Below are 14,500 nucleotides of genomic sequence, written 5' to 3' on the forward strand. Positions count from 1 at the left end.
TTTGGCATATTTCATTAAACTGTTTATATTCTATAAAATTGTCCAACATGATTTTTTCTATGTACAAAACAAATCATTTTCGTTGTGCAAATTTCTAGTAGTTCAAAATCTTCTTCCTCATACTTCATTTAGATCTGTAAAAAAAAGTAAAGGAAAACGTGTGAGTAGGATATGCCCAATAACGTTACGATTGTTTATGTTGTATTAATCGTGCAATACGTGTTATCAGGATACTTAAAATGGAACAATCTTATGAAGAATACTAATAGAATTTGTTTTATTCAATCAGTTCGTTTTTTGCTTCCATTATTTCATCTCTGTTTTTTTCCTTTCTTTCATTTAAATTCTTTTTTTTTACTTTTGATAAATTAACAAAAGGAAATTATATAATTTTCTAGAAAATAGAATATAATAAAAATCACTAATACGAATGCAATTTTGTGAAACTAAGATTAAAAAGGGCATAAGCACTTATTGCGAAAGCGATTATTATTGAAAGCGAACATAATTTATTTTCACTCTTATATATTCAGATGGATAGATATATTAAATAACAATTTCACTCAATGATACGATACAAAATTGAAGGACAATAAGTGTAGGGTTACTTTTATATACGAAATTGGTACATGTTAAAATAAAGATAAGGTTTAAAAGATATTGTTCGTAATTAATGTAATGAAAAACTGATTGTTTTCTGAATCACTAAAGCCATATAGTACTTGAACAAAGAGCACAAGGAATATAAGAACATATAAAGGTTTTTGCGATAAATATTTAAAAATATTTTGACAATATACTAAATGTATAAAACTTGAATGTTTTTGACCGAAACAGGAATGGTAAAATTGATCACCTTTGACAATGTCCGTAAGTAAAAATATTGTTTTTATATAATTTGTACCAATTACAGAATGTAAACTCTCATGTCATCTCCTTGTTAGTACTATTATAAAATTAAAACCTTTATAAGAAAAATATTCGGAATAGCCAAAGGTTTTGGTGTTACACACAGTCTTACGCCGGATTTACGTTGCGATGCCTCAATTCCTGTAAGACTTCCCGATTACTCCATAAGCAATATACAGATGCTATTGCCAGTCCTACACAACCACCTAATGCACATTTTTTCAAGCCAGCTGAAACAATTAATCAATCATTTGCACAAATTCGATAGATGAATCTTTTTTAGCCACATAAATATTACTTAAATGAAACATACATGTAGATTTGAACAACATGCCTGTCCCAGTTGCTGCTGCTAAAGTATTCAAGGAATCATCCGTGCCTCTGGCCCAAGATAACAGCACACCAAATCCACTATACATTACAGACACTATTCCAAACGTGTTTGCTAATGATGAACCACTTTTCATAACATGGTTGATTAATCTACCAAGGAAAGAATTATATGCAATTTGTTGACATGTCATGGCACGTATAATGTAAAATTACCTACGTTACTAATACTAAAAGAATATTAAAGTACATACTGAGTTCTTCTAAGCTTGCCAGTTTGATCAGCTAATGATGTTGCTTTAATTCCTCTATATAAACCAGTTGTACCGCCAATACCAGCTCCTATGATACATGCTGCACCAATCTGACTGAAAGCCAATTCAAATCTTCCTCTTCGTTTTGCAGCTCCCTCAGGAAATATGTATTCTGGCTGACTTGGAGGAAGATACGCAGGATCAAAGTTTAAATATGGACTAAGTGGTGCTAACCCTTGTTGCGACGTAACTGGTAAATATGATGTAACATATTATAAAATATCTCTGACTTTGATATTAATATGAAATGTCTAACTATACATATGACACTATACAAATTCTAAATAAAACAAATATTCTTCCAGTATTTTGTAAAATATTTTATTTATACATAATATTGAAATTATTGTTTCCTTTTAATATTCAATTGTTTATCTTCGATATAACAAATTTATAGCAACGGCTTTATTTTGAAAATACATCATGAGTATTTACATAAATTCTACACGTATGAACAGATATAAAATATTATAAAAAAATATAATAAAGAAACGGCAGTACATATCGCCTCATACTATACATATATATGTACTTATATATTGAGGTTATACGATCATATTTAATTAATTATACTTGGCTTTGGATTTTACAATCTACATATAAATTATGCCTCTCTAAGTAATATTAATATAATGTAATAATCACATTATTCGTGAATTGATAATGTACATGACTTTATTATTCAATGAATTATTAACTTTTAACTTACCTGGTATATTTAAATTTCCATATTTTCCATTGTTTATTGTACTTTTAACATTCTCATCACGTAAATCTATCATTTTCGATGTTAGACCGGTTAAATTTTGGTTTACTCTATTACCTCGTAGACTTACGAATGGCCTGAGTTCGTGTTCGCACGTTTCTTCATAAAATTAGTTTAAACCGCGTACTCTGAATATGTCGAGAATCATTTTCTGTAGGTCAAATGAAGTGATTAGAGATACCTATTGTAAAATATTACATATTTTCAGAAAGAGGAAGAAAAGAAGAGGGTGGAGTAACAATAAAAAATTGTCGGTATGTACCAAGCAAATATTTATGTAAAATAGCTAAATATGAATAGAAGAAAAGAACGATACTCATATTGTCTTCCTTTCTTTTATTTCGTTATCTTTATTTTTTCTTAACATAACAACACATTATGTATAACTAACTTGTTGTAATTATTATTATAATGTAGATAATAAGTTCAGGAATTTAAAACAACAACCATAAATATTATAGAAATTATTTATTATTACATATAGTGAGATTTTAATTTAATCGCTTATTTGTAATAAAATTATTTCTTGACAATCCTATTTTAAATAACCCTATCATACACATCAAACGTCATAAAAAATATTATTTGACGTATCCACGTTACCTGCAGAAAAATTAAAATAATCTTAAAATGTAGAAACATAAAAATTATGTGAAAAATATATAATTAAAGTCTCGTTGGTATATGTGTACGCATCACTTACGCTAAAAAACATCTGAACTATCAGTTGTCGATAATTGAAAATATAGGTGGTTGTAGAAATCTATTTAGATAATAACAATAAATAGACATTTAGATACAGAGTAATATGAGAAAAGAATATATATGTATATATAAATAACTAAAAAGAATATATATATAGTATGATATGCTTACGATATAAAATAAAACATAATTTTATTGAAGTTTAACATACTTTGTTCCGACGACATACAATGCAAGTATTTAAATACGCGTGTAAGTTGTCAAATAAAAATTAGAAAGTTCTTAATTAGAGTCGAAATTGAAAGCAAGTTGATTGAATTTGGTCGGAATCGGAATAACGTAAAACGAGCATATCGATCCCTGTTTCTTCTTTCTGATACTTTTCTACTTCTATTTCTATGTAGATAGATATCAGCAATGTCGTGTTCTGTAAACCGAGCGAAAAAGTGGAGGGGAAAAGCATTAAAGACACAAGCGACCTCTGTTGTGGGAATGGTTGTGGGCGCGCATCAAACTATGCATTGCATTGCTGTTGAAAATGGCGTCAGGCTCGGAGGTGCCAGAATATTCGTCCCCAGCAAAACGACGAAAAGTTGACGGCATCGGTTACAACGGCGTCAGTTGCGTGAAACCTGATTTCCAAGATTGTCAGACGTCGCATGATACCCCCAATGAAGATCTCGAAGGTATTTTGATAAAAATATGGTCGATTCATTAATGAAATTTGCAAGATTGCAAGATGGCGGTTAAGAAGGCGTCCGCTTTTCTTCCGTGGTTATCGGTTCATTCGTAGTTGACTGAAGACAAGAGCCGCCATGACAGTTTCTATGTATGTCGCATATCTAACTTCGTAGTTCATTTTTCATTTTATCCAGTATATTATTGCGATGTTACTAAATTTTTATTTTGTAATCCAATAAAATTATTTGTTAATTAACTTGTTTCGAACTGCTCCCCCAACACATTCTTTATAAAAGTAATCGTAAGTGAAAATTCACTCGGTGAAAATAGAAAAACTAGTATCAGCGCGATATAAAGGTGTGTGCATAGTAAGATGTATTCGACGAACGTTCACAGATGGCATGATAGACGATTTCATTATACACAATCCATGAACGATAAATAGGTACGCGCTTTTCTATCCGATTTAACGGCATCCCGCCAATTTTTGAATATTTTCAAAATGATTTATTACCAATAGATTTCTATTTTCACTTGGATAAATACATCTGTTTCTACATTATTACGTTCGATAAATCGAGGAAATATGAAAAAGTTGGTTTTGTGAGTTTTACTTTTCCTATAACCGTAATTAATGCAGGAAAATAGAAAATTAAAGGAAATAATAAGGAAAAAAGAAAATTGTTTATATATATCTTATTGCTTAGTAATATCTTATTGCTTATGTAATAAAGAAATATATAGTTAATACCTTTACAGAAACATATGGTGGAGATAGTGGATTCAATGAATTAAGCGATGAGTCAAAATCAGCATCTATTTCACCAGATGCTACAAACTTAATAACAACTCCATCACGAATTGACTCAACTAGTGACGACACTGGTTGTCCGTAAGTTTCATTTATACATATATCATTCATTCTTTATTCACTTTGCTGTAATTAATTGTTGAATTTTCACAAATCACAGCGAAAAGTAAATTACCTCTCCCCCTATGTAACATTCCAGAATTGACACAGCAGATGAGAAGGATGAAGTATCATCAACAGTTTCAAATTTATCTGATTTATCAGGACTCTCTGATTTTTCTGGTGAAGGTGATATTAATCATCAATGGAGAAATGCATCTTCGTGGGTTCAGAAGCAGATGTTGATAGGTGCGGATCCTCGAGACCTTTTACATCATCTTCTCATGGATTCTACACAAATTCCAGAGCAGGTCGATGACCTGACTCTTTGGAAGGTGTGTAAAAGGAAACTATTTAATACTATCTAATACTATATTGTACATTGAAAGTTTTAATATCCATTTTATATTACCCAATATTTTATTCGGATGTATTTCAGATTATAATAAATATGATGTCAGAACCACCACGTCGACAAAAATTAAAACATATAAATACTTTAACAGATGTTGTTAGATTGATACGTAATAGTAATAGAATAATAGTTCTAACTGGAGCAGGAGTAAGCGTTAGTTGTGGAATTCCTGATTTTAGAAGTAGAGATGGTATTTACTCGAGATTAGCACAAGATTTTCCAGATTTACCAGATCCACAGGTGATGCAACTATAAAATATGTTCTTTGATTTATCAATTTTATTTAGAAATTTCCTTCCTTCTACATTAATCGTCATTTATTTCATTAGGCAATGTTTGACATTAACTATTTTGGTCAAGACCCAAGACCATTTTACAAGTTTGCACGAGAAATATATCCTGGACAATTTAAACCTAGTCCTTGTCATAGGTTCATAAAAATGCTTGACAAACAACAGAAACTTTTAAGAAATTACTCGCAAAATATTGATACATTGGAGCAAGTGGCAGGCATTGTAAATGTTATCGAATGTCATGGTGAGTGACGTATATATGTATATACACGTACATATACTGCATACACACGCACATATTTACACATACTTACAATCAGAAATTTGTTTCTCATTTTGGAATTAAATCGATTTTTTCACGATATTCAAGGTTCTTTTGCTACTGCATCGTGTACAAGGTGTAAATATCAAGTGAAAGCTGACGACATTAGAGAAGACATATTTTCCCAGAGGATACCATTGTGTCCAAAATGTCGAGTTAATACTTTGCCTCCCATTTCGGAAACTAATCTTAACGAAAATTATAAAGGTAATTATAAATATTAGACACTCTGATAACATTGACTGATGTTGTTATGTGATCTATGGTCATTTTGTAGTCTTTTATTGCTAATTTCTCTGTGGTGTGGAAAATTAGCTACCTAGTGATAGTTTTTGCTATTAGTCTTTCCTGTAGCGCGTCGCGAGTCGGTGGCCATGAGAGAACATTATCTACTCTTAACGGAATACGTCTTCGCTAAATGATGTTGCCATTTACTCTGATCTACGCATAAGTTGATACATCAATTGTAACTACGAGTAAAACCTTGGCTTGTTTATAAGCATATAAGGTAAACTTTTAAAAGTTGCATCAAGTTACCCGTGCGTGCTGTTTAGCCAGATTTGCGGGGTACAGTTTACGATACGCCGTTCAAACGTTTCTCAAACTAAAAAGATACGATCTGTGTTTACGATCGAGTAAAACACACAGCGCAATCTGCTACGGCTAACGGAAATGTTAGTAACAGGATAATTTTCATTATAAATTTTTATAATTTACAGATTTAGTGACACAGGGTATAATGAAACCAGACATTGTTTTCTTTGGCGAAGGACTTCCGGATGCTTTTCACGATGCGATGGCCAAAGATAAAGATGAATGTGATCTTTTAATTGTAATCGGATCGTCATTGAAGGTCCGACCAGTAGCATTAATACCTTCCTCCATTCCGTCTCATGTTCCACAAATTCTTATTAATCGTGAATCGTTGCCACATCTAAAGTTTGATGTTGAACTCTTAGGAGATGGCGACATTATTATAAATCAACTCTGCCACTTGTAAGTAACAAATATCAGCAATTTTGTGTGTGTGTGTGTGTGTGTGTGTGTGTGTGTGCGTGCGTGCGTGCGTGCGTGCGTGCGTGCGTGTGTGTGTGCGTGTGCGTGTGCATGCGCATGCGTGCGTGCAAAGAGGAATGTTATATCATATATATATCTTTACATTTTTAAAGAATGGAGAGTAGTTATAAAGAAGTATGCTGGAACGATACGATCCTTAAAGAAGCAACGCAGCTTTTGCCGATGCGTCACTTACCAGATGACACTTGGGAGCAAAGCCAAGATACTACGTCAAACACTGTATTGTCTCGAGATAGTATGGAGACTGATTTTAAATTGCACGATTCATGTTCTATTGAAAGTCAAGACAGTCTAATGGTTCATGATAATGTCGTAGAGCAATACGTGGAAAATATGAATGCGCGCGTTTCTCCCTTCTGCAATGACCACACGAATAGTATGGAAGACAAGTTCAACCTTTTGGAGGAAAGTCCAAAGAGAAGATTAGGCGAGTCAAGTGTGGAAAGTAGTCCAAAAAGAATGAATTTTGGCAGCAATTGCATGTTAGATTTTAACTTGTGTTCCTCGAAGACAGAGAATACTTCAGAGAGTTCGATCGATTATAAATTTCATACTGTTTCTGTAGAATCTACGTCAAAGGATATCGGGAAAATTTACAGTTTAGAAGAGTGTCAAGTATTTCCAAGGATAATAGAAATCTCTTCGGAAAGTACATTATTAGATTCTACCTTAAAGCCACATCATTGCATCGAAAATAGAGCATCGTTAAAAATTAATAGTGATTACTCTACGATGGATCCTATTGAAATTGAAAAAATGAATTTTAAACCGAGACAAGCTTCTATCGATTCTGCATTAGACTCCGGTGTAGGTGATAGTTGTAACAGTGTAGACAGTCGAGAAGATAAAACTAACAAAGAAGAATTAAAAAATGGAAGATTGGATCGGCACTGTTGGCATTCTAAAGTACGAAAAAGTCTTGCCGTGAGATTACCAGGTATATATATATATCTTCCTTTTACAATTGTATGAAAATTACAATATGTACATAAAAACAATTTTTACATTATATGTAAAAATATAAGTTGTACGTTGCAACTATTTCTTTTTACAGAAAATTCCTATTATCAGTTGGCACCTGGAAAGTATATATTTCCTGGAGCAGAAGTGTATTCAGATCCTGAAGAGTATGATCATCGTTCACTTTTCATAAATTCTGAAAGTTCAGATAGTGATAGTGATTCTTCCTCCGTGGAAGAAGAAGAGGAGGATGAAGGAGAGGAGGAGGAAGAAGAAGATGAAGAAGATGAGGATGAGGGGAAAGAAGAACAAGTGGATGATGGTGAGGATGAGGCGGGGGAAGTGGAGAAGCCAGATTTAAAAAAAGAAGGCCACAAGGTATTCGGGGCTAATAAGAAGAAGGATGAACGAAAAGAAATAGTGAAAGAATATGGGAAAAGAGAAACAAACGATAAAAGGGAGATGAATAAGGAAGGGGAAAAGGAAAAAAATCAACGAAAAGCAATGAAAAGGGAAGATGAGAGGAGAAGCATGAATAAGTTTCAAAACGAGAATATTTTAGAAGACTAAAGAAATGTAAGTTTGTTATTACTTGAGAATTAACACAGACCAGAGTGAAAAATTGGAATTGGGAAAGAAAAAGAATATTAATGCAGAAGCTGATACTTAGCGTGACTGAAGATATAAAATGAACAACAGCAAATTACTCGTACAGTTATGTACATTACTTAGGGTAAATTGTATCTAAGCAGTAATGTTTCAATTCTTATTATCTTCATCAAACTTCCTAGTCTGATGAAGCAAACAATAAATAGTTGGAGAAAAGTGCAATTTTTACCGCATTACACGTGTACAAGCATAGTAAGCACACATACAAAAAGAAAAAAGAACGGGGATTTATAAATAAGACATATGTTTATCTTTCAATAAGATCTGTTAGTAATTTAGTACAGGCTGATTCTCTCGTTAGTTAACTCGATGATAGTAACGCCAATTATACCGTAAATCACATACTTTTCTTTTCGTTTTTCATGTATACATATTTTTGCGCGCGCGTACGCACAGAAAAGGGGAGGAAGAGCTATTTCTGCCCTAGATGCTGACATAAGGTTGATTCTGGCTTTTGATAACAGATGTAAGCCGACATGGCGTTATTACTGAGGTGGCATTGCCTCTGTATTAATTAACGAAAGTATCACCCTGCAAAGTAGTATAACAGTTTCTTTAAGTAAACAGCGTTTTACTATCAACTAGTCACAGGACATTGGAAAATACTGTGATTCCTTGTTTTGTATTTACATCAAAAACGTAGCGCAATGATTTAAATTCTTTTCCTTATTAAGTAGTAAATTTTTTTACAAACATGTTTTTCAATATAAAAGGATCATCGATATTGATGATGCAACAAGATCTTCAAATATCTTACAGTTTTGTGATTTTGAAAATATCCAAACTAAATATTTTCAGTGAATTTAATAATTTGCAAATAATTGACGGTTATGCTACAGTAATTCGCATTGTCACACACACGCACGCGCACACACACACGCGCGCGCGAGCGCGCACGCACACATACACGATAAATCATTGCGATAATTTTTGAATAAGCAATTAAAAATTTGTAAAAAGCCTTTAGAAAATGCAAAAGAAAGGTTGTGCAAATATATCTATAAAACAGAAGGACGAAAAATTGCGGTTTTACTAAATTGATTAAGAAAGTAAAACTATCCATGACTCATTCGCGATAGATACTATACTCTCTTTATATATATTCTAATATTCTTTCAACATTGTATATAATATTTGATATTATTTCTCCTATTTTTCTTTGTTTCTTTTGTTTTGTCGCATACTAATATTACAAGTTTGGGAACCAATATGTAAAAAGAATTTGATTCGGGGATATAATTCCTAAATGTTTTATGAAGACAAAAAATAGATAATAGATATTCTGAATATTGTGCAATTGTAGAAGGATAAAGAAGATCTAGAACGTATTACGCGGTCTATTCTGGAGAAGGAAACAATGCGTACAATGAGTGTTGAATGCGATAAAACAATGCACATCAGTGTTTACTCATTGAAATAGAAATACAGAAGGATGTAGCTGTAAAGAATGAATTCTCTTCAATTTGGAATATGTTACAAATATATGCATTGTTACATGTGCAAAATTAGTTTTCGTGAAAAGTATTTAACCGGTCGTCTTAAGAGAAAGTTTAATAACAGACAATGAACAATTCCTTCTCTTAGTAAAAAGGAAACATAAGGGAAGAAGATTCCATGATAAATTAGTATTTGCTTTAACATTTGAACTATTTCTACTTATTACTATTATTTCGCTCTTACGATTTATATTATTATAACATGCTATTATCATTAAACATTTTGCTATTGCATCTACTGCGAAACTATCATTAGCAATTATTTATGTTCTGTAAATTATTATGTAAGTTAAGGAAATCGAAAGAATATCGTGTGTTAGATGTTCGAGAACTATGTATTTTTAAATACTTTATTTGATAATGTTTACGAATATACGAACAAAAAGTATTAATTATGTCACAAGACTTGTAGAAAAGAGTACATCGATACGTTTGGAATAACATTGAATGAATGAATAATCGTATGCGTGTGTACACGCGCTTGTATGTATGTGTTGTATGTACAATTATAAAAAAAATTTTCAGAAACTACAGGAAGGTGCTCTGTATATTGTAAAATTTTAGCGTTGGAAAGTAAGAAGGAAAGAAAGAAAGAAAGGAAACTGGTTAATGATGAAGATGAATACAGTCTAGAAATAGTTTTAAGTTTTAGCTATAAGTTTCTGATTAAATCCGAAGGCAAAATTAGTCCCAATGATGTCATACTGAATGTGTCTAGATTTGTTAGGTTTTGATTTTTTTTCATTGGAGCACGGGCGAATGTACAAAGCAATGTTGGATAGTTTTGGCATTGCGTGTTATTTTTATATGAAGAAAGAAATCAGTGAATGAATATGAACGAGAGAAAGAGAATGAGCAAGATAGAGAGAGATGATAGAATAGTAACAGAATTAAAAGAGAAAAATAATGAGAGAAGAATAATATGCGACGATATCCGAGAAATTGGATGTAATGAATGTAAATTACTTCTGTTATATGGATCATGTGATTGTAGAAGCATGTGTGTATGTATAGGCACAGTCGATGCCCTCTTGAAATGTATCGTCGCCATATTTATTAGGAAAGAACGAAATAATTATATGAAAATTTATTATACTTACTAGAGAGCAAAATAATTGTTCAAAAAAGCGTTATGCTTAAAGTCCAAGATACACGTATGTGCTTGTGTGGGTAGTTGCGCTCGCATATGCACATACGTGTGTATATAAGTGTATACATACTATATGTATACGAATATGTAAACGTGAATATGTATGCGTGTAAATGAGAGGGAGAGGGAGAATGAGTGTATGTCCGTCACGAGTAGGAAACAAATGAGATTACTACACCACCAAGGATAATTCATGATTTGTTAAATACACTTTTAACATGTTGCATGAAGCTTTATTTTTTATTAACGAGACATATAAGGGTGTAACGGAGAATTTGTTGGAACATTGAACTTTGCTAAAACATCTTGAATAATTCAAATGAGAGAGTGTAGTCAGTTTTATAAAATTTATAGGATATATCTTCCGCTATGTACAAATAGCTTTATTTATCATTGTTTTCTAAATCGATACGCAAGAAGTATGAATTAGGAATTTTTTAAAGTCTCCACCATTTGTCTTTATTTATTTAAAATTCACATAAATAAATAAATATATAGTAGGTAGGTAAGTTGATAAAGAGTAAATAAATACATAACTAAAGAGGATATGATTAGGTAGATAAGTAGGTAGGTATGTAGGCAAATATTTTATAGATAGGTACACAAGTAAATAGATAGGGTAGGTAAAAAGCAGGCAGACAGGCAGGTACAGAACAGAGACGTATAAATAAAGAAAAAGTAAGATACATATACTATATGTATACTGCACGCAGTATGCATACACTTTACGTGTACGCAAAATATGTTGAATGCACAAACGGTGTATATATGAATGTACGTATACACGTAAAATATGTATAGAAAATTAATTTTAATCGACACTACAAATTTTCCATAACTTTTTGAAATTTGATTCCTCTCTCTCTCTCTCTCTCTCTCTCTCTCTTTCTCTCTCTCTCTCTCTCTGTTAATCGACTAGAAGCGTGATTGCGCTGTATTTCTCTCGAGTAAATAATGTTAATAGTATCATTTGTTTTGTTTTCGATGCATCATCAAAATTATATTTATTAATTTATTAGTATTTATTTCTTTAGATTTTGGCCATTTAAAAGAAGGAAAAAATAAGTATAACAATAATAGGACAGATGTGGAGAAAAATGTGGTGCATTTACATATGATAATACTGTTTAAATACGTCGCACGCTGTCGATTCAGAGAGAAACATCGCAAAGATTCGACAATCATGCCAATTTCTTTTTTTCCACGTACTGACTTTTTGTATAAATGTGTCACCTGTAAATATTTATTATTTTTACTATATGATGAGAATAGTGAACCACAATCGTTTCGGCTGAACAATGAATTCTGCAACATGCTTTTTTTCCTTTCAAATTAAAATATGAAATCAAACCATCTACAATCATTGCTGCTACTATTGTTGTTTTTGCATCTATTCTGTTTATACATATGTCAGATTGATACAAACTAAAAAATGTTAATCAATTTTTCTGGAAATTATTCATCGTTTAGCCGGTACGAAAGAACGAGAGGTGCAAAAGCTTTGAATTTTTTTTATAATTTGTTATTTAATATAATGGATGTTATAGAAATGTTCTCTATATTTCAAACGTTATAAGTTTTCTGTTTCTTTGGTATTATTAACGTGTAAGCTTATCTTCTAAATTAAACACTTTTTTATGATAACAAAATGTCTTGTTAATTTTCATGCAATAATTTCATTCCCTTAGCAATCTTGAATTGAATTTATTATCATTATAAATTATTATCATCGTCATCATTATTATCATTATTATTATTATATCACTATTATTAGTTTTCTTCTTCTCCTTCTTGTTATTGTATTGATTATTAAGAATAATGAAAATTTTAACCAGGAAATTGAAGTATATGTAAAGCGCGACGTAGAACATATCGAAGTTTGATCAAAGCTCACATATTAAGTAAAAGAGGAATGAAAATAGCAATACCTGAAAGTCGAGTAATTTTTTGTTTTAGCAGACTGACTTCAAAGGATATTATTATTATTATTATATAATAATTGATTATAAAAAATGATTTTTCCTTCTACTGCATATGGTTGAACGTAGACGAGAAGAGTCGAGTAGTGCGTTAAAAGAATGAAATGCATGTAAAATTGAATTGCAGATCGATTAACAATTGGAGAATAATGAATATATACAGCAGGCAGGGTTGATTCTAATTATTTGTTTGTTTGCTTATATTTGTTCGTTTATTCGTTTGTTTATTCATTTATTTATATATATATATTTATTTATTTATTTTACTCGTTTATTTACTTTATTGTTGTATATCATATAATAATTTTGTATCGTATATTGCAATTATCATAAATCAAATTTGAAAATAGGCTTTAAATTATTATAACAATATATCTTAGACAATAATTGAAGCGCTCCCTGGAATTAATCGAGCTGAAAGCTCTCGCAACAATTTCCACGAGCTTTTACCGAAACGGGTAGGAAATCTTACACCTGTGTATGTAGGGTACCGTTTCAATTACGATATCGTCGCTATGTATATTGAACACTTGTTGAAATCCCCGTTAAGAAAGATTTTCAAATGTTCAATCAAAATGAACATTTCTTATTATGTGTTATCGAGTGTTCAGCTAGTAGAATACTTATTACTCGTACTAGTTTCAGCCGAAACAGTGGATGACGTTTACTATTTACCTTCCATTTCCTATAGTTACGTTATATGTTATAATAACCATAATATAATAATAAACATTATTACCACCACAGCAATAATAGTATTATAATAGCACTGTTGCTAGGGACGCATAAAGTTATATTTACGTGACGACGGCCCCACTGCCTGCTTAATGTAATCAACGATATTCATTCATCAGAATAAGATTCGTTATACATAATATTTAATGTAGTATCATTACAGCATACATTAACTCGTATCAGCAATTTTTGTTCGCATTGTTTCTTTTTCCTTTTATTTTTGTCTTATGTTCCTTTTTTACGTGTACGGAAGGTCTTAATTGAACGATTGATTTCGCGACGTCATGTCTGTTGTGTATTGTTTCACCCAAGTAATTAATTTACGCTTCTCATTTATACATTTTATTATCGTTCTTTCTTTCCTTTACATTTTCCCCCCTCTCTCCATATTCCTTTTTATTACATTTTAACGTAAGTGTTCTCGCACGACCTTGATAATCAGCGATCGCTTACGGGCATAATGGGTCGCGAGTTTCACTTTAACAAAAATAATAACGAAAAAAAACAAAGAGGCTAAACGCGAAATGTAGCTATTATATGTATACATGTATGTATGTGTACCGACAGTCTTGTGTAAAATTGTGTACAGAATAGGAGAACCTCTGATACGAGATCATTACCATCAATCGTACCAATGTTTTGCGGATTATATTATATGATATTTTGCTTATTCTTTTTCTTCCTTTTTGATACTCAATGACAAATATATATAGTTGCATTTGAGGGAAAATAACAAGGAAGAGAAGATTGGATAAGAGAGAGAGAGAGAGAGAGAGAAATGATATAGCG

At 31.6% G+C, this 14,500-nt stretch overlaps 2 protein-coding genes and 1 long non-coding RNA gene across 5 annotated transcripts; 1 reads left to right on the plus strand and 2 right to left on the minus strand.

Annotated features, from left to right (window-relative positions):
* Positions 1–9: 9 nt before the first annotated feature.
* On the minus strand, positions 10–2,467 carry Tim23 (translocase of inner mitochondrial membrane 23). Of its 3 annotated transcripts, none has more exons than XR_004463981.2 (5): positions 2,263–2,467; positions 1,494–1,743; positions 1,223–1,392; positions 965–1,139; positions 10–134 (listed from the first exon to the last, which is right to left on the minus strand). XR_004463981.2 is itself a non-coding variant. In XM_033332287.2 (5 exons), the coding sequence occupies exons 1-5, from the start codon at positions 2,333–2,335 to the stop codon at positions 125–127; spliced, it is 621 nt and encodes a 206-aa protein (XP_033188178.1). In that variant the 5' UTR covers positions 2,336–2,467; the 3' UTR covers positions 10–124. The 3 variants fall into 3 exon arrangements, 2 of the variants coding, with proteins under 2 accessions (XP_033188178.1, XP_033188179.1); XM_033332287.2 differs by having other exon boundaries at positions 1,022–1,139; XM_033332288.2 differs by having other exon boundaries at positions 1,014–1,139.
* A 2-nt stretch (positions 2,468–2,469) lies between these two features.
* On the plus strand, positions 2,470–14,220 carry Sirt1 (Sirtuin 1). The gene is made up of 10 exons (XM_033332285.2): positions 2,470–2,573; positions 3,429–3,710; positions 4,465–4,597; positions 4,716–4,950; positions 5,055–5,270; positions 5,360–5,567; positions 5,694–5,852; positions 6,365–6,641; positions 6,815–7,659; positions 7,777–14,220. The coding sequence occupies exons 2-10, from the start codon at positions 3,563–3,565 to the stop codon at positions 8,250–8,252; spliced, it is 2,697 nt and encodes an 898-aa protein (XP_033188176.2). The 5' UTR covers positions 2,470–2,573; positions 3,429–3,562; the 3' UTR covers positions 8,253–14,220.
* Positions 2,803–3,438, minus strand: LOC143303060 (uncharacterized). Its single transcript, XR_013059047.1, has 3 exons — positions 3,196–3,438; positions 3,023–3,082; positions 2,803–2,922 (listed from the first exon to the last, which is right to left on the minus strand). It is a non-coding gene; the product is annotated as an uncharacterized LOC143303060 (long non-coding RNA).
* Positions 14,221–14,500: the final 280 nt, after the last annotated feature.

This window comes from Bombus vancouverensis, chromosome 8 (assembly GCF_051014615.1).
Source record: "Bombus vancouverensis nearcticus chromosome 8, iyBomVanc1_principal, whole genome shotgun sequence".
NCBI classification, from domain to species: Eukaryota; Metazoa; Arthropoda; class Insecta; order Hymenoptera; family Apidae; genus Bombus; species Bombus vancouverensis.